The 24,350-nt window shown below is 65.9% G+C and overlaps 1 protein-coding gene across 1 annotated transcript; it reads right to left on the bottom strand.

Moving 5' to 3' along the window:
* Nucleotides 1-2,129: 2,129 nt before the first annotated feature.
* GNA11 (G protein subunit alpha 11) lies at nt 2,130-24,125 on the bottom strand. Its single transcript, XM_019430860.2, has 7 exons — nt 23,951-24,125; nt 12,331-12,515; nt 9,263-9,417; nt 8,758-8,886; nt 6,083-6,212; nt 5,853-6,006; nt 2,130-4,872 (listed from the first exon to the last, which is right to left on the bottom strand). The coding sequence occupies exons 1-7, from the start codon at nt 24,084-24,086 to the stop codon at nt 4,682-4,684; spliced, it is 1,080 nt and encodes a 359-aa protein (XP_019286405.1). The 5' UTR covers nt 24,087-24,125; the 3' UTR covers nt 2,130-4,681.
* Nucleotides 24,126-24,350: the final 225 nt, after the last annotated feature.

Genomic DNA, 24,350 nt, shown 5'->3' with positions numbered 1-24,350 from the left:
GAGCGCTGGCCTACCGTCAGGGCAAGGAACTGGCCACTCCGTGCCTTGGTTTCCCCATGAGAGGAGGAGGAGGAGAGGCCCTCGCGCGGAAAAACGCGCGTCCGGACCTGCCGGTGTGCAGGAAGGCCGGAGAGCTCGAGAGCGCCACCTGCTGGACGCGGCGGGCGTGACGTCCAGGTGCGCCGGCTGCGTCGCGGGGCCTTCTCCTCCCCGCCTCACTTCCTGGATCCTGCCCCCTCCTCTGCCCCCACCTGGTGCAGCCCCCATCACGCCCGCGGGGACCAGAGCAGTCCCCTCCGCCGTGGATCCCCGGCTCGGGCCTTCATCCCTCCAAGTCCGTCCTCCCCATGGCGGCCATCGGAGGGCGCCCGTGAGCACCCGAGTCAGGTCTGGCCCTCCTCGGCCCGCAGCCCTCCGGGTCGCCCACCTCTCTGGGGGGAAAGCCCTAGTCCTCCAGAGGCTCTCAAGGCCCTGCAGACCTGCCCCTGCCTGCCCTCCCCTCCTCCCTCTCTCCCCCTCACCCACTCTGCTGCAGCCACGCGGGCCTTCTCACTGTTCCTCCGACATGTGAGCCCAGTGCGGCCCCAGGACGTTTGCACGGGCTGTGCCCCGTGCCTGGGGTGCCCTTCTCTCACGTCATCATTGTTCCCCATCCGGCTTCCCTGCTGTGTCTGGTGCCACAGCCTTCAAGGCCTATCCCACTGATGAGCAAGTGCGGAAAGCTGGAGGAGGCCGTGCAGAGACTGAACGCCTTGGACACGGCCGGTGGGAGTGTGAAACGGGGCGGCCGCTGTGGAAACGGGTTGGTGGTTCTTCAAAAAGCTAAATGTAGAACTACCGTGATCTGGCGATTGCTGGTGCGGTCTGTAGTCACTAGAACGGAAAGCAGGCTCTCAGCCTGATGTTTGCACACACAGGTCCCCTTCAGCATGATTCCCAGTCACTGAGACGTGGAAATAACCCGAGTGTCCACCGACGGTAAAGCAGAAAGTGGCTCATCCATAAAATGATCATCCAGCCTCAGCGAGGAAGGACGTCCTGCCGCCTGCCACCACGTGGATGGACCCGGAGACACTGCACAGTGACAGGAGCCAGACACAGAAGGACACGTCCTGCGCGACCCCACCCACAGGGGGTCCCCATAAGAGTCCCGTCCACAGAGGCAGAGAGTGGATGGTGGGAGCCAGGGGTGGGGAGACCGTGCTTCATGGGGACAGGGTCTCAGTCTGGGGAGATGGAAAGTTCTGGAGACGGATGGAGGGTGGGTGCACGACAGTGTGTGTTTGATGCCGCTGGACAGCTCAGCGGTTAAGCGTCCAACTTCGGCTCAGATCATGATCTCGCGGTCCGTGAGCTCGAGCCCCGCGTCGGGCTCTGTGCGGACAGCTCAGAGCCTGGAACCTGCTTCGGATTCTGTGTCGCGCTCTCTGCCCCTCCCCACTCATGCTCTGTCTCTCAAAAAATGAATAAACATCAAAAAAAAAATTTTTTTTTAAATAGTACGTTTCTTTGAAGTAGGCTCTATGCCCAGTGCAAGCCCAGTGTGGGGCTTCAACTCATGAGCCACAGACCCAGACCTGAGCTGAGATCAAGAGTCAGATGCTCAACTGACTGAGCCAGCCAGGCGCCCACAAATGGTACATGTATGTGCACTTACCACTTTTTAAAAAGGAAAAAATTCGAGGAGTGGTTGCGGAGACTGGCCTAATACAGGTGGGCGAGGAGAACATGTTCCACAAGAGCATCCCCCACGGCCCCCACGGCCCCCACCGCGAGTAGCAAGCCCGGCCCAGAACCGGGCTCCTCGGTCCCCTGCCCCCAGTGAGGAGGCACTACTCTTGCACGATGCTCTAGTCCCGCAGCACAAATGAACTTGAAGCCAGGGTCCAGAAAGAGGCCCTCAGAGCAGGGGCCCCGATGCCACAGTCGCTGCCCGGGGCGGAGGCACAGGCATATCCCGGGGCAGCTGTGGCCACGGGTCCCAGGAGCTCAGACACCTGGCCAAAGGTGCTGGGGTCCCAGCCAGATGCACAGACACCAGGCAGCCCCCTGCAGACCCTCGGCACCAACACACTGCCCAGCACCCACCACGGCCAGCGATAGGAAATAAGCCAGAGGGGGCCACGGCATTTAGGAACAGAATTTATTCCAATTTAAAACAGAATTCATTTCAGGAGAAAGATATGAAAAGTCAATTTCCATCAGGTGTCTCTGGATTAAGGGGTCAGGGCCCCGACACGATGAGCAAAGCCTGCCGTCCAGCCCGCCCGACCCTCGGCAGCCTTGGCCCCAGGACGTTGGCATTGAGCTAACGTGCCCATCCCCCAGCGCTCACAATACATGCATTTCAAATGACAAAAGGTTTAAAAACAGTATTTTTATATAATATTCTTCTTTAAAATAGGTTAAGGTTTAAATCGTCTGAAATCAGGCCTGTGTAATATACAAGTATAACCGGAGAACGTCTGCCGGCGGCGGGAGGATCCCCGCACGATCCCCGCGCGGCCGCGGGGGGGGGGGGGGGGGGGGGGGGGGGGGGGGGGGGGCGTTGGCACTGGGAGCAGGCGCGGCTTCCCCTCTGCTGGGGATCTGACGACGCAGCGGGAGGGGCGGGAGGCTGGCACTCTCGAGAAAGCCCACCAGGGTGTAAAACAACACAAACCAACCTCACAAGATGGGCGAGGGAGGGGCCCAGACCACGTGGTCCCCCCCCCCCCCCACTGACATTGGCACAGAACTGGTCTCGCACCCCCCGCGGCGCACAGCACCCGCCCCCCTCCCAGGTGCCGGGAGCACCAGGCTCTGGCTTTGGGGTGCTTGGCATACTGCTCCCTCTGGGAAAAGTGAATACTTCGGGTGCCTCAGGCCCGCGGCTCACGTCACCCTGAGAGCCCAATCCTGTTCCCTGGCGATCCAGGCCCCAGAGAGGCGCTAAGACATGGAGGTGCCCACCCAGCCAGGACCCTGCGTTCCCCGCTGCCGGCCCACAGCACACACCTCGCATACACACATGGCACAAGGGCCCTTTCGGTAGAGGCACCGAGGGACGACTGGCACAGAAATTGGGGGCCCTGCCCCCCCTGCCAATTCTGCCCCCAGAGAGGGCCGATCACCAGGAACGCAGCCACCCCGCCCTCCAGGGACTCTGTGCGGGAGCCGCAAGACTCGTCCTTTCTCCTCCGGAGCACAGAGGAAGTGGGCCAGGCACACAGGACCGGCGTCCGGGCTGGTGGTTGAGTTGTTTCTACCGTGTTTGAAGACGGCCCCAATAAGCAGCAGCCACACAGACCGCTAACGCGCCGCGACCAGATGTCCTGGGCGGGTCCAAGGCATCACCGGCGGTTCATCCCTGTTACTTTGTGCAAATCAAAACAACCAACCCACAGAAAAACACTGTAGTGCTTGCCCAGTCTACATCAGATGAAACAGCCACCTCATACCCCCCCCCCCAAAACAGCCCCCTGCTTGTTCCCACCCTCTGAGCCCCTCGGAAGACGGGGGCTCAGGCAAGGCGGCCCCGGCTCTGGCTCAGTGCGTGGCCGTGGCCGTGGCCAGGCCTGGAAACCACCAGGGGGCCGAGGCGCCAGCTACCGGCCTCCACGCGGCCTGGCCACCGCGGGCCCTCGATGGCTCTGGGCAAAGTGCGTGTGCTGCGTGCTCGCTTCCCGGGGTGGGGCTCGGGGCGGACCCGCAAGACGTGGGGGCAAGTGCTTGCTGCCGGAAGCCTCCGAGAACCCCCGCCAGGGGCGACTCCCCCGCTCCTGCCTCCAGGGGACAGACCTGAGAAGATTCTGAAAAAGTCCCCACCCCACTCGCACTGTTTCCAAACTGCTTTCAAAACAGAACACATCAAAAGTGACTCCCAGTCCGAGGGGGCCTCCTTCTGGCCTCCTGGATGCAGCGGGGTGCCCTCGGCCAGGGCCGGAGGGTACGTGACCCTCGGGGGCGTGCGGATGGCAGCCTGCAGGGCCCTGGGAGGGCCCCCCGAGGTCTGCGGGGGGCGGGGAGGGCTGAGAGCCAGGCGGTCTCCTTGACCCAAGAGTGGGCACACTGCGTTTTCCTTCCTCACCAAAAAAAAAAAAAAAAAAAAAAAAAAAAGGTTAGGCACTTCCCAGGCGGGCAGCGGGGGGCGCCACCCACCCCCACTTCTTGGAGTCCAGGGTGTCAATAACTTAGGAAGAGAAAGAGAGAGAAGTCACAGTCCCCAGGCCTCCGCCGCCGCCGCCGCCGCCGCCGCCGCCGCCGCCGCGCCTGTGAGGGGAACGACCGAGAAACGAGGGGAGGGCAAGCCGGGGAGTCCGAGGCCGGCGGCTGGCTCTGTCCCCGCGTGACCGCCGGGAGGCCGCCGGCCCGGGGCCGCTCGTCTCCACTTGTCTCCATCCGTTCTTCTGTTTCCTTTTTTTTTCTTTTTTTCTTGTTTTATTTTTTTAGAAAAAAGCGAGCCCCGAGTCAAGGCCAAGAAAAGGCGGCCTTGCCGCTGACACAGGTGAGAAGGTGCACGAGGTGTAAGAAAGAAAGACGTACGTCCCCTGATAACTGTGAAATAAAAAACCATTTGTTAAAAATATGAAAACGAAATCAACCGGTCTGCGGGCGGAGCCGGGACAGCCGGCCGGGCACGGCGCCCCAAGGAGGGGCCCGCCTGGGGCTCCCCCTCTTCCCTCGGGCGGCCGCGGCGAGGTCACACGAGGTTGTACTCCTTCAGGTTGAGCTGCAGGATGGTGTCCTTGACGGCCGCGAACACGAAGCGGATGTTCTCCGTGTCGGTGGCGCATGTGAAATGGGAGTAGATGATCTTGTCGCTGTCGGGGTTCAGGTCCACGAACATCTTCAGGATGAACTCCCGGGCGGCCTGGGCGTCCCGCTGCGGCCCTGGGGGAGGCGGAGGCGGGTGAGGCCCCGCCCCCCGCCGCGCACAGCGCACGCGCGCATACAGAGGCACCGCCTCCTCCCTGCTCCTATGAGGGCCCCGCGTGGAGGCCACAGGCCCCGAGCTGCGGCCTCCCGAGGCGGCAGCTCCACCAGCGCCCACCGGCCTCCACGCAGGTCACCGCCCCCCCCACCCCCCACGCCTCCCGGTCGGCTGTTACGTCGGACACCCCACCACCTCCAAACCGCACCCACCTTCCTTCCCACCGCGTCCCCGACACACCCCCGTCCCAACACGGACGGGCACGTGGCCACGCGCATGCACACACGGCCCCATGCGCCCCTGCACACGCGTGCACACTTGCACAGCCCCGTCCCAGCTGTCGGCCCACAGCCACGCGACAAGAGTCCACCAGCCGGACAAAGACAATCGGGAGAGAGTGGCCAGACCCCGACCGCCCCGGCCTGTGTCCTCTCCCTGTCCTGTGTCCTGGGAGGCGGGCTGCGGGGATGCCGAAGGGCAAGGCGGGGGCCGTCTCTGCTCACTTTTGCCTTCTGCTTTACCCTGGGCACTCTCTGGGCCACCCTTTCGCCGCCAGTGCCTCGCTCCCCCCCCCCCCCACTGCAGGGGTGGGAGGCGGGGCGGACTGCCAGCTGGGGCTGGGTGGCGGCCTGGGAGCACCGCGTCCGTCCGGGCGGGTCCCTCTGCCGCGGCGCACGCCCTCCCCAAGAGGACGCCCCCGCTGGGGACACAGAGGCTCGGGAAGGGGCACTGAGGCAGGGGGCCCGTGAAGCCCCCAGAGCTCCAGGAAGCTCCCGGGCTCGCGCTAACTGAGCCACCAGCCTCTGCCAGGGCCCGCGGGAAACCCCGTCCTCACCCGCGTCCCCGCATGGCGGGCACTGGGGCCCCGAGAGCGAGAGCGAGAGCGCGCGGGACGGGCGCCCGCCCCCCGGCGGCAGAGGGGCGGAGGAGGCCGGCTCACCGTCGAACTCCGGGAAGTAGTCCACCAGGTGGGAGTGCAGGATCTTGTCCTCCAGCAGGTCCTTCTTGTTGAGGAACAGGATGACCGAGGAGTTCTGGAACCAGGGGTAGGTGATGATAGTCCGGAACAGGGCTTTGCTCTCCTCCATGCGGTTCTGCCGGAAGGAGGGCGTGAGCGTGGGCGGGGCCCCGGCCGCAGGGAGGGGGGGGGAGCGGAGGAAGGTGCCTCACCTCGTTGTCCGACTCCACCAGCACTTGGTCGTACTCACTCAGGGCCACGAGGAACATGATGGACGTCACGTTCTCAAAGCAGTGGATCCACTTCCTCCGCTCCGACCGCTGCCCCCCCACGTCCACCATCCTGCGGGGACAGGAGCCCGGCGGGGCTCAGCACCCACGCCCGCAGACAGACATCTGCGAGGCCGGGGGGGGGGGGGGGCAACCCCTGGAGACCCATCCCCTCGTCTGCGCAGGGTGCACAGATGTCTGTGACACACGGGGAACGGTCTCCATCTCCACAAGAGGACGGAGATAAACGCTGGCGCAAGAGGAGCCTCGGCATCACAAGGGGGCGGCTCAGAGAGCCAACTGTCTCTGCCAGCAGGTCTCCTGCCCAGCAGGACCAACACGCGGAAAGTAACAGTACTAACAACACGCTCACAAGCAGAAGGAGCAGCAGGGGGAGGAAACGCCAGGGACACCCCATCACGCAGGCCTGCCTGCAGGGGTTGGCCGCTGGCTACCCGGGAGTTGCTGGCCCCAGCCCTGGCCCCGAGAAGGCAGGGGTCCCCGCGAAGGCAGGGGTTCTGGCCGCGGCTGCAGGGAGGGGCTGACACTCAGGGCTGTCGCCGGCCTGGCCCACGGGAGCAGGGCTTCCTGGCAGAGCGCTCCCCCCACCGGGAGACTCCAGAGAGCACAGGTGGATGGTGGATGTGCCAGGGTGACGCTGAACGGACGGGACAGTGGTGACAGGAGGGTGGGGACTGGCCGAGGGCCCTGTGTGAGGGCCAGTCCGGGGAGTGCCGTCAGGGCTGACGGCGTCTGGGGCCACGGCCTTACTGGAAAGCGAGGCCTCCCCAGTGTGGAGCGAGGTCTCCACGCAAGGCCCCCGTTTGGGACCAGGCCCATCTCCTCACACGCCGGGGCCGTCAGGCCACTACTCGGTGCCGTCCCAACCCCGCTGAGGGGCCAGACCCAAGCTCAGCGCCAGGGCCCGGAGGCTGTCTCCACGAGTGCACGGCTGGAGGGGAAGAACGCGGCTAACGAAGGGTGGGCTGGCTGGGGAATAGCAGTGGCAGAGGGTGGGGGCCCACGACAGAGCTCGGGCACCCCACAGAGAGGGGGCGACAGGGAGGGGCACCAGGGAAGTGGTGCCAAGAAGAGGGGACACACCCAGCTCAGGCTCGGGCAGGGGAGGGGGAGGACACAGCAGGCATAGGACACGCAGAGGTCAGCGTGAGGCCGCGAGGAGTCCCCGAAATGGGAGCTCGGGGGAACCCTCGTCAAGCCGCAGCCTGTGCTCTGGAGACCTCGGGTCTGAACTCTGAGGTCACAACCCCGCCGAGGATCTAATTAAAACAGAAAGCCGTCACCAGGAAAACGGGCTGTCGGACACACACAGGGCGGGTGCCCACAGCCTCTGAAGGTTCCGGGGACCCCAGAGGGCTTCCGACAGAGGCCCGGCAGGTAAGAGAGGGTGCGGACGGCAGGGAGGGGTGAAGGCCAAAGGGCCCCTCGGAACACAGCCAACAGAGCTGGCGCTTTGAGGCCAGGCCGGGGACAGGGGCCACGGCTGACCGCCTCTCTGGGACCCCCGCCCAGGAGGCACCGGCCCCTTCCCCAGGGTGAGCCTGCACACAAGGAGCAGAGGGCGCCGTGCCGGGGGCGCTGGGCTGAACGTCCTCCAAACCAGCGCACCCAGAACCGGGCACGGGACCCGCCGTGGGAGCAGAGCCACTGCAGAGGTCACTGGTTAGGAGGAGATCACACTAGACAGGGCGGCCCTACTCCGCTCACCGCTGTCTTTACAGGAAGAGGGACAGCTGGTCGCAGACACGTGGGGAGAGGCTGCGTGGCCACAGAGGCAGAGACGGGGTGGTGCGCCTACAAGCCAGGGGGTGCCAAGGATGGCCGGCGACCCCCGGCCGTGAGACGGGCCGGGACGGGAGCCGGGAGACGCACGGAACAGACCGTTCCGGCCTCGGAAGGAACCAGCCGTGCCCTCGCCTCAACCAGCTCTGCCTCCAGAGCCGGGACAGAAACAACGCGTGTGGTTTTAAACCGCCCATCTGTGCTCCTTTGTTACGGTGGCCCAGCAGACACGCACCTGCCCTCTGCCACTTAGCGACTCTCCACCAGCTGGGACCCCACTGAGAGGCCGGCCCGGGTCCTCAAGGACCTCAAGGCACCGGGTCTACTCTGGCCACACGACTCTGGCCCCAAGGGAGAACCGCCGCACCCCTTCTGCCAACGTGCCACGAGCCACAGTGGGCCCGAGAGCCAGAGTCCAGGACCCTCCCGTCACCCAGCTCTGTGTGGGTCCCCAGGGCCGTCAGGAAGCCCGCACTGCCCTGAAGCGTATCCAGGTCTGGCGGGAACTCCAGATCACCCTCCCTCGTCTGCGGCCCTGTCACAGAGGGCCCCCCGGAAGACCCTCCCCTCCAGGCCGCCTCTGGCCAGCTCCGCCACCACCCGCACCACTACTGGGACACGGCTCACGTGGAAACTCGGTGGCCGCTGTATGAGCCTTCTCTCCCATCGGGGTAGGACGCCCCCTGGGAGCAGAGGCCGGGACCCAGTGAATCACACTGTCTCCACAGCAGGTGCTTGGGCCCCTCCCTCCTGCAGTTCACAGAGCCCCAGGTGGCCCCAGGGCCACCCTCCCCAGGGAACCAGGGCGCAGGTACCTGAAGATGATGTTCTCCAGGTCGAAAGGGTACTCGATGATGCCGGTGGTGGGCACTCGGACCCGCAGCACGTCCTGCTGGGTGGGCAGGTAGCCCGAGGTGGCAATGCGGTCCACGTCGGCCAGGTAGCTGTAACACGGCAGGGACGAGGCTGTTCGGGCCAGCGCGTGAGGGGTGGGGGGACGGCCGGGCCACCACGGTCCCCCCAGCAGCCCTCACTAGCAGGGGTGAAGCAGCCCCGCCCTGGGTCCCGTGGCCAGGGGAGCCGCACGACTCGAGCCGGCTCTGAGGGACCCTCTCCCAGGGGACTTTCCAAAACGAACCTTCTCGTTCTAGCACAGTAGCAGAGGCTCACAGAAAAGTGGCCACAGCAGACGCTCGGGCACAGCCAGGCTGCCTACAGTGACCACGTCTCGCCAGCGTGGCCCGCGTGTCACGAGCAGCAGGCGCCCGACAACCCCGTCGCGGCCCTGGCTGGGACCCGCGGGGCGGGCGCCCTACTCACTACTTGGCGGAGTCCGAGAGCTGATACTCGCGTCTCCGGTCGTAGCACTCCTGGATGCCAGGGTCGTCCCACAGGGTCTTGATGGCGTGGACATACCGGTGCTCGAACGTCGTCACCTTCTCCACATCGACCTCACGGATCAGGAGCGCGTTGGCCTGCGAGCGTGGGTAGGGAGAGCCGTGGGCTCGCCGGGGGCCTGGCCACACGGGGCGCCCGACCGGGGCGGGCCGTCACCCGGTTAGGCGGGAGCACGCGTCAGGCGGGGGCAAGGGTGGGCGGCAGTGGCTGTGCCCGGGAACAAGGCAGTGCCTGCGGGGGGTGCCCGGCTGGGTCAGGGCCCTGCTCCGCAGGGCAGCAGGCGGGACGGGAGGAGACCGCACACACGCACAAGCAGATCCCGTAAAAGGGACCGAGGGCAAACGGGACGACGGAACGAACACCACCGCCCGCACAGGAACCGAGTCGGGGAGCCGCTGTCTGGCCTGCACCCCCCACCCCCACCCCCGGCCTGGCACACAGCAGGCCAGGGGTGGGGCTTGGGCCGAGGAACCTGCCAGCGGAGGGGGAGGGGCTGGAGCTGAGCTAATCACCGCGGCCAGTGGCTTCTTCACTCACAGCTACGACAGGAACCTGCACAGCGCCCCCGAACCCGCAGGGCGAGGGGAGCCGCTCCTGGGGAACCAGTCCCCGAGGGATGCCCCAGACGCGCGCGTGCACACACACACGTATACACACGTGTGCACACACACAACAGCGAGGCAGGTGGCTCAGGAGACTCTCCATTCCTCCTCCAGCCCACCCCACGTGCCTGTCTTCAGGGTGGTCAGGCCCACACAACCGGCCACCAGCTGAGGGACCAGGGAGGACACACCCGGACAGAACTCAAAATGGGGAACGAGGGAGCCCTAGCCAGGGCGCCGAAGGCCAGCAGGCTCCTCCTGGACTCGAGGGCTGCCCCCGCTTGCCCCCCTCCAAATGATGCTCTCCGGTCCCCCGGCCGTGGCCTCCGGCCCTCACCTGCCTCTCGGTCAGGGGCCTGGAGAAGCAGGCACCGCCCCCGAAAACCCACTGACTGTGCACACGTGGAGATTGGGGACCGGTGATCTGCTTCTGTAAAAGCCCAGACAGGAGTGTTGTCACCTTTGTGGCCAGCTGTGTCTGCCACTGCGGCGAAAGCCACCGGGGCCTCTAGGTAAATGAGTACGCGTGGTGAGTACCAATAAAACTGTTCACAGAAACAGGCCACAGCCGGTGGCCCCTGTTCTGGACGCTGATGGACACCTACGGTCCAAACACGGGACCCGCGGGACGCACAGTCGGGACGCTGGAGGGGGCCTCGGCTGTGCAGGTCGCACTGACCCAGACCCAGAGGACAAGAGATTCCAGCAGGCCCCGTACGCGCGGCTCACAGCCAGGACGGCAGGGACCCCCCAACAAGCCCACCATCAGGCCCTGCTGGGGGTCCCTGATCATCTGTGAACCAGGCGTAAAGGGAGGAAGGTGCCAATCGGAGACACATCAGCAATCTAGCTGATTGACCTTCTTAAGCCTCGAAGCGAATGGATTAATTTAAACCACCTCACGTTAGCCCAGGGCAGACTTCTGGGGTTGAACGAAACACTCCAAAACCAGATGTACAAAAGCAAAGCCGAGAGGCCAGCAGCGCGAGCCCACTGGTGCGGGGCCGGCGGGGACGCTGCGGCGAGAGGAGGCTCGTAGCTCCGCCCAGGGGCAGACCCCGAGCTGCCCTGGGACCGCCCCCCCGTCTCCACTCCGGAGAACAGGCCCCCGAGAGCGGAGAACAGGTGTGCCAACGAAAACCTGCACGTGAACGTCTCAACAGCAGGATCCACAAGGGCCAAAACGTGGAAACGACCCAAGGGTCCATCAGGCGGTGAGTGCATTCACAGTGTCCTCCACGCACGGGCACGTCCGCAGATGAACGTGTCCACTGCGCACGCGCACGTCCCTCGGCCGCGAGCAGGAGCGAGGCGCCCCCCCACGCCGCCCCACGGACGGGCCCCGAACACGCGACGCTCAGGGAGGGAACCGGCCACGAGAGGCCACGCGGGGTGTGAGTCCGCGTGTGTGGAACGTCCGGGACGGGCTCATCCACGGACGGGAAGGGGGCTCGTGGGGGCCTGGGGGAGGAAGGGGCAGGGGAGGTCACGGCTAAGGGGGACAGGGCTTCTTTCTGGGGGGAGGGAATGTTCCCCCATGGATGTGGGCACTGCACACTTAAGTGGAGGCCTGCACGGTGACTGAATTCTGTCCCAACTGCTGTTAGTGAAAAAAAAAGGAACGTGGGTGGGCGGCACCTGGGTGGCTCCTCAGTTAAGCGTCTGACCGGCTCAGGTCATGATCTCCAGGTTCATGAGTTCAAGCCCCGCCTCGGGCTCGTTGCTGACGGCTCGGAGCCTGGAGCCTGCTTGGGGTTCTGTGTCTCCCTCCCTCTCTGCCCCTCCCCCAATCACGCTCGCGCGCGCTCTCTCTCTCTCTCTCTCTCAAAATAAATAAACATTAAAAAAAAAAAAAAGAAAGAAAAGAAGAAGGAAGGAGGGGCGATAAATAAACATTAAAAAAAAAAAAGAAAGAAAGAAAAGAAGAAGGAAGGAGGGGCGCCTGGGTGGCTGTCGGTTAGGCGTCCAACTCTTGATTTCGGCTCAGGTCACAATCTCACGGTTTGTGGGACAGAACCCCATGTCGGGCTCTGTGCTGACAGCGTGAAGCCTGCTTGAGATTCTCTCCCTCCCTCTCTGCCCGTCCCCCCGCTCACAGGTGCGCTCCCTCGCTCGCTCTCCCTTTTAAAATAAATAAACTTTAAAAACAAGGAAGGGAAATGCCCCCTCCCTTGGGATCACCCAGAGCATCACACAGGGTGCTGAGGGGCCCGTCTCCCGGCCGGCTTCCCTGCCGGAGGACAGGAGCGCTAAGGCCCGGCCAGGACGGGCCCGCACAGGCGCTGCGAGCAGGCAGGCCCTGGCCGGGACCGGGGACGGGGGGACGGGGGGACGGGGGCCGGGCCCCACGCCGCGTCCAGCCCGCCCGCTCCCGCCCGAGAGCCTCACCTTGTTCTGCTCGTACTTGTACAGGATCTTCAGGGTCTCCATGGCGCGGATCATGGCCTGCATGGCGGTGAAGATGTTCTGATACACGAGCTTGGTGAAGCCCCGCTTGTCCTCCTCCGAGTAGCCCGCCCCGTGGATGATGCGCATCTGCTTGATGAACGTGCTCTTCCCGCTCTCGCCCGTGCCTGCAGAGCAGGGCGCGTGAGGACAGGCCGCAGCCGAGGCCGGGGGCCCACCCGGCAGAGGAGGGCCCCCGGGGGAGTCAGAGCCCAAGGGCCCAAGGGCCCAAGAGCTCGGCGCTCGGGGCGGGCGTGGGATACGCGCGGCCGGCACGCAGCCGGTCTGGGAGGCGCGTCCCCCGTCTTACCTCCCTCGTGTCCCCAAGCATACGACCCTGCCACGCGATGGGAAACCGAGGCTGGGGGGCTGGCGCCTGCGGTGCGTCCGGCCCAGCCACCTGGCAGGGGTGACTGGCCTCCGTGAGCGCTTGCTGGGTACGCTGGGTCTGGTGCCCCAGGGAGGCACGGGGCCACGTCTCCGCCACATGCCGCCGCCCCAGACTCTCAGGTGACAAGCTCCTCCTCCTCCAGGGCCCCCACGGCCGGCCGGCCCCCCAGACCTTCCCACGCCCACCGTGGACACCGAGCGTCACGTGGCGACATCTCCGCGGGCCCCCGACCAGGGGCCCCACCGAAGCCGGCCTTCCTTTGGGTCAAGAGTCGGGTATCCGCACAGAAGCCTGGACGCTCTAAGGACCGAATACGTCCCCACAAAGGTCCCCGGAAGCTCCTTCCCCCTTAGCCCTGAACTCACAAACCCACCCAGCGTCACGCCGCCTGCTGAGCGCTCCACGCTCGCCCGGAGCGACCACGGCACCAGGAGTCCAAGCCCCGTGTCCCACGCCCACCCAGAAGCCACGCCAAACCCGGCGTCCGCTCCCTTCTCCGGCCCGCTGAGCTGGCACGCACAACATCAGCCCCGGGGTCTCCCTTCTCCCCCGTAAGCACGAGCGGCCGCGGGGCTCACCGGGCTGCTCCGGGGCGGCACGCTGGCCCCCGCCTCAGCCTCCAGGATCAAAAGGATCGGAGGGCCAGCTGGAAAGGGGCTACGTGGCCACTGCACCCTCATCCCGGCCCCGCGGAGCCCCGGACCGGCACGTTCTGATCTCGCCGCGGCACAACGCAGCCCGGGCTCCCCTCCTGCGTCGGCCTCGCACCCCCAGGTGGAGGGGGCACCCCACACTCAGGGCCCGCCACTGCAGAGGCCGTTAATGCCCACGGGCCTCCACGACGCCCCCTTCCCGAGGGGGAGACCGAGGCCCCGGCAGCGAGCGCGGGCCGGACTCCGTGACTCACTTGCAGCCGACAGAGGACAGATGACGGCGCGCCCCTCCCGAGACTAGGTCCGCACTGCCCGGCACCACTGGCCGAGGGGAAGGGGGGGCGCCACACCGAGCACGCTCGAGCGGCGCTGGGCAGAGAGGCCACGGGGGGGCCCGCAGCCGGACGCGGCCGACACGTGCTCTGCAACCCCATGAGGGACCCCGAACGAGGGCCACCCGGACCCCGGACCCCCAGAGACTGAGTCCCGGAGTGACGTGATCACACAGCAGAGACGACCTGTAACTTCTGAGAGCACGACGCCTGAAACCGCGGCCTGACGACCCTCCACGGGCACCCACTCGCAGACCGAGGCCCCAGACCCGCCCCACCCGCTGCTCAGGCTTATTTTCACCGCTCTGGGTCGGTCCACGCACCTCCCGCGCCGTGGCCCGTGAGGCGATGCGCGCTCCACAGAGCCCCGCGCCCTGGGGGTGGACAGCCCTCCCTGCACGCAGAGCCGTGGCCGCTGCCCGAGTCGGGGGCTCTCTCTGCAGGTGTCTGCGGCCGGCACCCTCTGCGGCCCAGGAGCTTCCGCAGGAGACGGGTCCAGCGGGCCCCGCGTGTCCACACTGTCCTGCGGCCGGGAGGCCCTGAGCCAGTATCTGAGCGACTGACCGCACTCGGGGAGACCCGAGCCCCTAACCAGACACCACGAAGCGGGGCCTTGGCTGCCTCTCTGGTTCTTTCACCAACTGCCTCGGATCTGCCGCGGAGTCAGTGAAACGACCTCGGGTCCCCTCGGGTCCGTCATCAGGTAACGTGGTTACCCGCCCGCCCTCCTCCATCCACCCCCCTTCAAACAACTCGCCTCTGCTGTGAAAGGGACGGGAGGCCACCTGCTCGCCCTGACCGGCCCCCCGCCCCTCGGCGAGGGTCCCACACTGCTCCCCCTCACCACACACCGCGGGGAGGGGCGTGCGTGCTAGGAACGCAGTTTCTCCCGTGCCTTCCTCCTGGCCAGCGCCTGTCCCCCGGGCGCTGCTGACCCCAGGCCGACTCACTCTCTGGGGGGCGACCCGGGCACTGTGGGGGTCGCTGTGGGGGTCGGGCAGCTTCCCCGGCCCCACCCCCTCGATGGCAGGAGCCCCCCAGTGTGACGACCACAGATCCCCAGACACGGCCCAGTGACCTCCAGGGGGCAGGACCGCCCTGAGAAGCCCTACTTTTGACAAAAACGCTGCTACAGGAAAACTGCCCCGCTGGTCTGTTCTGGTCTGTTCGGGAGGCTCGCTCCCAGGAAACAGCTCACCAGGTACCCGCGTTACAGCCACAGCCCCCGACGCAGCCCCGAAGGTCAGCCCGACGTGCAGACACGGCACGTCGCACGCCGAGGGCAGCACACGCGGGAACCTCGGGACGGGAGAGGCCAAGGCCACGGCTCCCACAAGAGGCGGGCGGGAGACCACGGGCGGGGCCTGTAGACCGCACCGTGTGTAGCCAAGGACCGGCCTCACACCGGCTCCTTAAAAATGAAGGCAAGGGGCGCCTGGGGGCCCCGTCGGTTAAGCTTCCAAGCCTTCATTTCGGTTCAGGTCATAATCCCACAGTTCGTGAGCTCAGGCCCCGAGCTGGGCTCCACGACGCTGACGGTGGGGGGCCTGCTGGGGATTCTCTCTCTCCCCCTCTCCCTCTCTGCCCCTCCCCGAACCCACGCGGGCGCTTACACACACACCTGCTCTCTCGCTCTCAAAATATATAAATAAGCTTATTTAAAACATTAAAAAATTGGGGGACGCCTGGGTGGCTCAATTGGTTAAGCGTCCGACTCTTGATTTCGGCTCAGGTCATGATCTCATGGCCAGGAGTTCAAGCCCCACATCGGGCTCTGCATTGACAACACGGAGTCCGCTTACGATTCTCTAACGCTCTCTCTGCCCCTACACTGCTTGGGCGCTCTCTCAAAATAAGTAAACTTGAAAAAAAAATAAATTAAAAACAAAATTTGTAAAAAAAATCAAAAAATTTTGTAATTAAAATTACAGAACAAAAATAAAAATGAAGGCAAAAGAGGGAAGCAGCCCCCGTGGAGGCTCCGGGGGCCGTGCACACACGTCCACACACACGTGTGCACGCCCGCACATGTACTCGAGGGCACACGAGTGCGCACACCCGCACCCACCCACCCGCACCCACGCCCACGGCTGTGTCAATCAGCACAACACACTGCTGTGAGCCCCGGAGGGGACAGGAGGCGAGGCAGGTGTGCCCGCGAAGGGGCCCTCGATGCCGAGCCAGAGCAGCCTCGCATCCGGCACGAAGCCGGGCTGAGGGAGGACGGGGGGTGGCAGGGACACGCTCCGCAAAACCGAGATATAAGCAGGATGTCAAGGAGGCCGGAAACACACAATCAGCTCCCGGAGAGGTCGGGGGCCCCGGACAAGCTGCGTGGCCCTGCTGCCTAGTCTGCAAACGCCCCCCACACGGCAGCGTGGCCACAGCAAAGACCGAGGCTGTGGTCAAACTCCAGCAGAAGCGAAGTGCGCAAAGACAACGTGAGACGATGTGCCAACTAACCTAATGTGAGATAATGCGCTAACTGACCTGATTGCAGCAATCATTTTGTGGTACGTGAGCGCATCGAATCCTCAAGTTACATACCTTAAACCTGCTCAGCATCGACATCGCTCATGTGTCAATAAAGCCGAGGGGAAGAAGGACGCAAAAGGGATCGGCATGGCCGACAGTCCCCATCTGCCTGGGAAACGGGGTAATCAGTGACCCTGCCCACGGCAGCCACGGAGAAAGGAGGGTATGGAGAGAAAGGCAGGCGTGGGCAGGTGAGGACCTCAGAGAAAAATGCCACGTATCGCGTGTGGCGTATACTCTGGGCCTACGTCAACGGAGCAGGAAGGTCCCCAGGAAGGCCCGGTGCCGCAGCACAGCAGGCGGGAGCCAGCAGGGCCCTCTGCCCTGGCACGGGCCAGGCCCACTGCCCAGGAGGCGCTGGGCCACCGCAGCGTCCGGGAGGGAGGGGAGGGAGGGCTGGACGCAGGGGACCCGTGCAAGACTGAGCTGGCCAAAGCAACCCAGGTTCGTTTTCCAGATGCCCCGTTTCTGGGGCCAACTGAGCCACTGCCATATCTGTCGTCACGTAGCGCCTGGAAGCTGGGACTGGGGCCTGTGACAGAATCCCTGGCCCCAGGAACTGCCACACACCTGACCCGACGTGCACCTGCCCACAAGCGTCTCGGAGGCCAGGCCTGCCTGGACCTCACGGCTGAGCCCATCTGGAACCAGCCGCTCACCCAGCCCCGCGCCGTGGTCGACGCCCCGGGTTCCACTCAGCCCTGCCCCCCTCACCTCCCACGGGGCTCTCTCCTGCCCGACCCACCGCCCCGCTCAGTCTCCAGCCTCCGGTGCAACCTGGCTGGCCCACGCTCACACTCCCCCTGAAAGACATCTGGTTGCACGTGCCCTCCTGGCTCAAAACCTTCTGGCTGCCCACCAGGGAGGGAAGGCCCCAGCTCGTGCCCAAGCGTGTGACACACCCAAGACCGGGCCCCACTCCCCGACGCAGACTCGCCTACCGCGCCCCTCCTCGCCCCCAACCACGCAGGCACAGCTGCCCTGGACCCAGGAGCTCCAAAGTCGCTCGCTCCGGCAAAGACCGGTGTCTTCACTCCAGCACCCACGTGTGACTTCCTGGAACTTTCCTACAGCCACCGAGAAGCGGCATCGGCCCGGAGGCCCCCCACGGCCCCCACGGCCCCCACGGCCCCCACGTCCAGGCAGGTGGTTACAGCGGCCCAGCCGTGCTGCGGAGCGCACTCAGGGCCTAGTGGGAACCCCTGCGGACGCAGGGTGAGATGGGTGGCGGGGGTCCCTGCGGTGGGGTGCCCTGGGGCGGGTGATGAAATCACACCGCCTCCCTGGAAGGAACCGTGCCGGCACCAGGTCCTGGCTGGGGGCAGACCCCAAGTCCACGACCGTGGGCCCCTGGCCTGCCTGCTGCTCATCATTTCAAGGAGACGTCCGTGGGCACTTGTGCCACCAGGGGACATAAGCCACCCCCAGTGCGACTGGAGCCTCCTTCGCAGAAACGCAATCTCAGGTCTTCCTAGAAGTGCCCTCGGCCCCCTGACGCTCCACCCCTTCTCGCTGCAGACGATGCCACCCCAGTTATTCATGCGGCGGGGGGGGGGGATGGTGGGGGAAGGAGGGGGGGTCTGCCCAAAGCCGCCTGCCCCCAGCCCCCAGCCCCCCAGGCCAGCTCACGGAAGATGCTGCACAAGCTTTTTGTGAATGAACAGAACGAACTTGGCCCCCATCCAACGTGCTGGCTCCGCCAAGCATCCCCCGCGGGTCCTCCCCATCCCGGTGCCGGGCGGGGGGACTCGACTGGTTGTTAACTCAGGGACAGGAAGCCCCTGGGGGGCAGCCCAGCCTGGCGCCTGCCCCACAGGATCAGATGGGACGCAGCAGGACCGGGAGCCCGTGGACACCCCCCGGGTGTGCTCTGACGCATCCCTGGCAGGAGGGCCACATCTGACCCACGCCCAGCTGAGACAAGCTGAAAGAAGAGGGAAGAGAGTGGAAGCCAGAGTCGGAGGAGACGCCGCTGTCCGCCCTCACTAGGGACCGAGCTCTGGGGGATGGGCAGGGGGCGGGGGGCAGGGAGGAAGGAAGTGTGAGCCCTAGCCCCAGACGGGCGGGAAAGGGACCCAATGCCGTCGGGGCCAAGGCCTAACAGGCAGGAAGGATGGGACCGCTGAACCCTGGACCCCAGGGGCAGGCCGCCACGGTTCCGGCTTGTGGGCAGTGAAGCCGGGAGCTCCTGGGACTGCGGGGAGACCACGCGAGAGCACCCCTGCGACCTGGGACTCCCGGATACCCCTGGGACCTCAAGCTGTGCCAGCAAGTCTGATATCAGAGACGGGACGCTGACCTTACCCGGGAGGACAGAGACACTGTAAAGTCCTTGAGCAGCTGAGGATGGCAGGTCAAGCCCGCTCATTCCTTCAGTGACACCACTGTCCCCACATCCCCTCTGGGGAGGCTCTGATACACTCTGGAGGGTCACACAGCCAGGGACCGTCGGACCTCCAGACTGGGGCCATCTGGCCTCGGCGTTGGGGCGGAGCGCTCGTCGCTCGGGTGTGGGGCCCAGAGAGCGAGAAGACACCAGTGTGCACCTCGATTACGAGGGAGAGGAGGGAGGACACCCCGGGGCTGGGGCCGCGGGGCGCAGACGCCGGGCCGTGACGTCGGTTGTTCCTCCCAGCCCGACGGTGGGACAGCTGTCCCTGCTGATTTTGGTGGGCGTCCTTCACCCCACACGTGTCACTGCGCCCCCACTTTTGCCCCCGTGTGCCAAGTCCTACTGTAGCCCTTCCTGGGGCACCGAGGTAGTCAGGACCCTGTGAGCCCCCAGTCCTGCCCAGCCCCCCATGCAGCCCAGCTGGGGAAGAGGGACGGGGCCCGCACAGCTCACCGACACCTCCACGGAGGCTCGGAGGACAGGCCAGCTGGGCAGAGGTGGCGAGAGCCTCCCGTTTACGCTCCTGCCCCAAGGGACTCTGTGAGTGTTCTAACCTGACACCTCCTGTCCCTCTCAACACGATGCCCCGGGGCCAACACGAGGCCAGTTCCCAGGGGACCGGCCGGAGCTGCCCCTTCAGAGGAGTCTGCGAGTGCCCGGGGCACAGAGCGCCATCCAGCTGCCAGGGCTCAGGAAAGGTAAGGAGGAAAGGCAGTGAGACTGTGAGTCCCCGTGCTGCAGGACAGGGGGGCCCTGCTCAGTGGCAGAGGGAACTGCCAGCCAGGTGGACGGTGTGGTCGAACAGAAATGACAGAGACAGCGGCCCCCGTCTGTCCCTCCCCGTCACCCTCACTTCGGATTTCCAGAAGACAACGCCGAGACCGGGAGTCAGACAGAACAGAAACCCCACCCCACACCTGCCGGCCGGGTGCTGAGGGGCGGGGACAGGTGCCTCCCAGGGACGTCGCAGCTGCTTTCATAGGGGACGTGGTGCAAAGTGCCCAGGAGGACGGGCAGTGACAGGATCAAAGGGCTCCCTCTGCCTGCCGAGCACCTGCTGTGTGCCAGGGGCCTCAGTGGCACCATCACACTTAATCCCGGGACAGTCATTCCCATCAGACGGAGGAGGAAACCGAGGGCGGGAGCCGTGGTCCCGCCCCAGAGCCAGCGCCCCCCCACTGCTCCGAGCCGGCTACACAGGGCGCCCTCAAAGCAAGCCCCCCACACCCACCAGCAGGAGCCCCCGAGGAGGGTAACCGTGAGCTGTCCGCTGGGGTCCCCATCTGTTCACATCAGAGCAGAGGGCCACAGGTGAGACGGCATCGGGCCCACCTGAGCAGGGAGGCTCGGGTCCCCCAGGGCTGTGGTGGCAGCACCAAGTCACTCCCGTCCCACTTCCCTGGGGGATGTGAGTTCCCTTAGCAAATGGAAGTCACCAGCCACCATTCCTGAGACTGCAGGCCCTGCACCGGGGGCCGGGGTGGCGGAGCCCCGAAGGTGGGGAGCAGCAGCGGGAGCAAGGACGATACCGCACGGCGACTGAGTGGCCGTGAGATGGGACCCAGACACGGGCCGGACGCCCCACAGGGGACAGATACGGTGGCTGCCCCAGAAGACAGGCACCGGGACCGTGGGCGCAGGAGCTACGAGCACCTGTGAGCGGCTGCACACCTGAGGGGCTGGGATGGCGGTTCTGTGAGCAGCCTGAGCCCACGGACCCCAGAGGCTGGCTGTCCTCGGCTCCCGGGCCGGCCTGCCCGCCGGGACAGCCGTACCCGCAGACGGGGCCCCTCCTCCCGAGGGCAGTGGGCCCGGCTCAGTCCACCCACTCAGTCCACCCGGCGTGGCCCGGAGCCCCAGACCAGACCCGCCCGCCCCGGCTGAACTTTGCACCGGGCACCATCTGGGACCGAGGGGGACAAACACACCTCCCCTCCCCCTCCCCGGGGTTCTGTAAGCGCCAAACGCCGGGCACCACGAGCGGCGATGCCCGTGGCCGCGCTCCTGGGGCTGCACCGGGGAGGGCTCCACCACAAAAACGTGAAAGTGAAACCTCTTGTGGTTAAATATCTGAGGCAGAACACTTCCTCGTGTCCCACCGCAGCCCGGCCGGGCACGGCGCACGCGGGGAAGGAGCAGAGCCTGGAAAGGCCTCGATCTTCCGTCAGTGCATCTGGCGACGGGAGCTCCGCGCCCGGGGCACACCTGGCGGCCCCGCGGGAAGGAGAGAGAGCCGCGTCCAGGCGCTGGCGTCCTCCCGCACGTGCAGGGAAACTGAGGGAGGGGGAGCTCTGAGGGCAGCGCTGGGCTCCCGCAGCACTAACACGGACTGTGCCCCAAGAAAGCACACCCTCTGGGCAGGAGAAACGAAATCTGAATTCAAGGGGCGTCAGGCACATCCTGGGGTGGGTCACGGGCCCGCCGCAGCCCAGGGGCTCCCCGAGGTGCCTCCCGCTCTCCGGGGTCGCAGGGCGTGCAGCATGACCGCCCCGCCAGGAGCCGGTGGCCACGCTCCACACGGCGCCTCGAAGCCCCGGGAGGCGCGCCCTTCCCACCAGGGCCACCACACCCCATGCCAGATTCCGGGCCTTTCCACTGCCCTTTGGGGGCCGGCGCAGCCGACAGGAAGCCTGTGGAACTGACCGCCCTGCTTTATTTAGAAGTCCCAGAGCCGCGGAGGCTCAGCCGGGCCGTTCGCTGCCACCCCCAGTGACCGGGGTTCCCGTGAAGATCTCGATTTTCCAATACGCCCGCCCTAAGGAACAGACGAGGGGCACCCCCAAGTGACACAAACATAACAGCAAAGGACCTGGCCAGAAGAGGTCACGGGAGGCAGAAGCCAGCCAGGCCTGCCCGGGACCCCTGTCCCTAGAGCTCCTAACGGGGTTTCAGCCCGCAGGCCACGGGGTCCTCCCGCGCACAATTCTGAGTTCTCAGGACCCAGATCCCGGGAGCTGGCCCCGCACAGCCGCGCCCTCTACTCCCGCTCCGGACCGGACAAAACGGTAACCAGAGCACGGCCTGACCAGCAGCACCCAGAGAGCTGAATGCGCGTGTCGCACACGTTCACACACACATGGCCTACCAAACACGCACGTGTGTATGCGGCTTTCTGGTGGACAAATGGAGTACTCGCTTCGAAAGCCCTCCCCAAACACCTGACGAGCCTACACCCCAGCTCCACAGCCCGCACTGGACCCCGTGTGCTGGCACGGAGAATGGCCTGGGGCGCGGGGGGGGGGGGGGTCCCAACGGGGGCGACCCTGCCTCCAGGGCACCCCAGGCATTTGCTGCTGTGCTCTATGCCTCAGACCTTCACCTCGGACCTGCAAGCCCACCCCTTCGCTTTCCTATCTGCCCCCCATGCCTAGCACGTCACGGCCTCGGGGACAGGTGCATGACCCCCCACAGTGCAGGCTGGCAGGGGGCGGCTGTGTGCCTCTCTAGGGTCACGGGGCGGCAGAGGTGTGGGGCTGTAAACAGGCACCACCCCCGCCCACAGGCAGGCACCAGCACTTTCAGCAGGTGGCCCCGCTGGATCCCCCAATCCAGGGACACTGGACACGCACACCAAGGCTGCAGAAGCGTGAGCTGCTGACCTGCCCCCTCGAACCCCACTCGGCCCAAAGCCTGCGTGCTCAGGACGGGTGGCAGGAAAACCTGGAGGCTCACACAGCCCCCAGGCAAAGGCCAACTGGTGGTACCGTTACGAGGCCGATAACTTCCGAAGCCCCCCTCCCATGATAAAGTCTGTGTCACACTGCAAAAGCCAGCCAGAGCCATGCCGTCCCCCTAAAGACCCCTCGGCCCCACTGCAAGTCTCCCCCAAACTTGAAGATTACTCTCTGCCTATCTTTTCTGCAAGGATGGCCTATTTGGCAGTCTTCGGGTAAACCGGGACGTATGTTTGGAAAGAAAAACAACAAAAGGAGAGGTACTTCATCAAATGGGGGGCCCACGTGGGTTACCACAAGCAGGAAACGCAATGCATCCCCCTCAAGACCTGCCACCTCCCAAAGGGCCACCCACCACTCATTCACCTGCAGGCTCGGCTCCTCTAAACCCTCCGCCCCTCTCTGGGCGCACCCGCCTGGGCCAGCCGCCCGCTCCCACTCTGGGCCCCGTCCAGGCTACCCCTGAGGGCGAGTGAGCATTTCCAGCCCTCCCCTTGGTGCAGGGCGCAGGGCTCGGGAGAGCAGGGCAGGGCCAGGGTTTCTGTTTTGTAAACGACCTTCCTGCCTTTGGCGGTGATGCCCTGCGACAGCCCTCGCTAGGGTGACAGCACTTTGCCAACAGCCGGGCCCACTCGTCCCTACAACAGGTGTGCCTTGGGGCGATGGAGACTGGGACCCTGGCGACTGGGACAGGAATCTTCTGCAGGAGGAGGCCGACCTGGGAGAGCCCGCTCTCACCAAGACAGAAGGAAGGGGTTTGCGGAAGGGTGGTGAGCTGGCCGCTTCTAAGAATCTGGGATAGTTCCTGCAGTGCCCGCACCCTGGCCTCGGCCCGAAACAGAAACCCCGAGGGAACGGAAGGCTGTCTTCTCCCGGAAGGGATGTAAAACCGTTCAAAGAGGTTCTCCCCGCAGCGGGATTGGGGTGCTAGACGGGGGACAGACCCCCCGCACACAGGAACAGGGCTCCACCTGCTGGGAAGAACCGAGACAAGATCCCGAGAGGTGAGGGGCACAGCTAGCGGATGACAGCCCAAAGGTCCGCTGCTGAGCAGACGCTGGGGCAGCGGCCGGGTAGACTCCGTAAAGCAGGGACAGACGGCCAGCCCTGTGCGGGCAAGGGGCTCCTGCGGTGAGAAGTGGCACAGGGCTGACCCTCGAGGATTCTGGGTCCCTTCCCAGGCAGTAGAGGCAGGGGCTGACCCCACCAGGGCCTGGACATCTGATGTGGACGGCAGAAGTAGGGGAGGATTCCCGAGGCCCGACGCGGACAGCACAGGCACGGCTGACCCCACAGGGGCTGGGACTTGCCGTGCACAGCACCGGGCAGGGACGGCCCTGGAGGAGGCTGGGGCCTGATCTGGACAGCACGGGCAAGGCTGACCACGCAGGGGCTGGGACTTGCCGTGGACAGCACCGGCAAGGCCGGCCCCGGAGGAGGCTGGGCCGTGCTGCGGACAGCACGGGCAGGGACGGGGGCCCGCCGCGGACGGCACGGGCCGCGGGCAGCACGGCGGGGGCGGCCCCACCCGGCCGGCGCGGACGCCCGCTGGCCAGCGGGACCCCGGCAGGCCCGGCCCCACTCACCGAGCAGCAGCAGCTTGAGCTCGCGCCGGGCGTCGCGCTTGTCCCGCCGCAGCTGCTTCTCGATCTCGGCGTTGATCCGCTTGGACTCCTTCACCTCATCGCTCAGGCAACACGCCATCATGGACTCCAGAGTCATCGTCCCGGCCCCGGCCGCCCGCCGGCCGCCCCCGCCGCCGCCGCCGCCGCCGCCGCCGCAGCCCCCCGGCCCGGCCCTGGCCCTGGCCCGGAGCCGCCCCGGCCGCGCCCGCCTGGCCCTAGGCGTTCGGCCCCCGGGGCCGGCCGGTCCGCCTCGGCCGCCTACGAGCGCCGGTCCCCGCTCGGCCGCGCACTCCCGCCCAGCTGCCCCGCGCCCGCGCCCGCGCCGCCGCCGCCGCCGCCGCCAACCGCAGCCGCCGCGACC

Source organism: Panthera pardus, unplaced genomic scaffold (assembly GCF_024362965.1).
Source record: "Panthera pardus isolate Hobbes unplaced genomic scaffold, ASM2436296v1 HiC_scaffold_8, whole genome shotgun sequence".
Lineage (NCBI taxonomy): Eukaryota > Metazoa > Chordata > Mammalia > Carnivora > Felidae > Panthera > Panthera pardus.
Note: the sequence above shows the minus strand (reverse complement) of the source record. Positions and strands in the feature narration are given on the sequence as shown.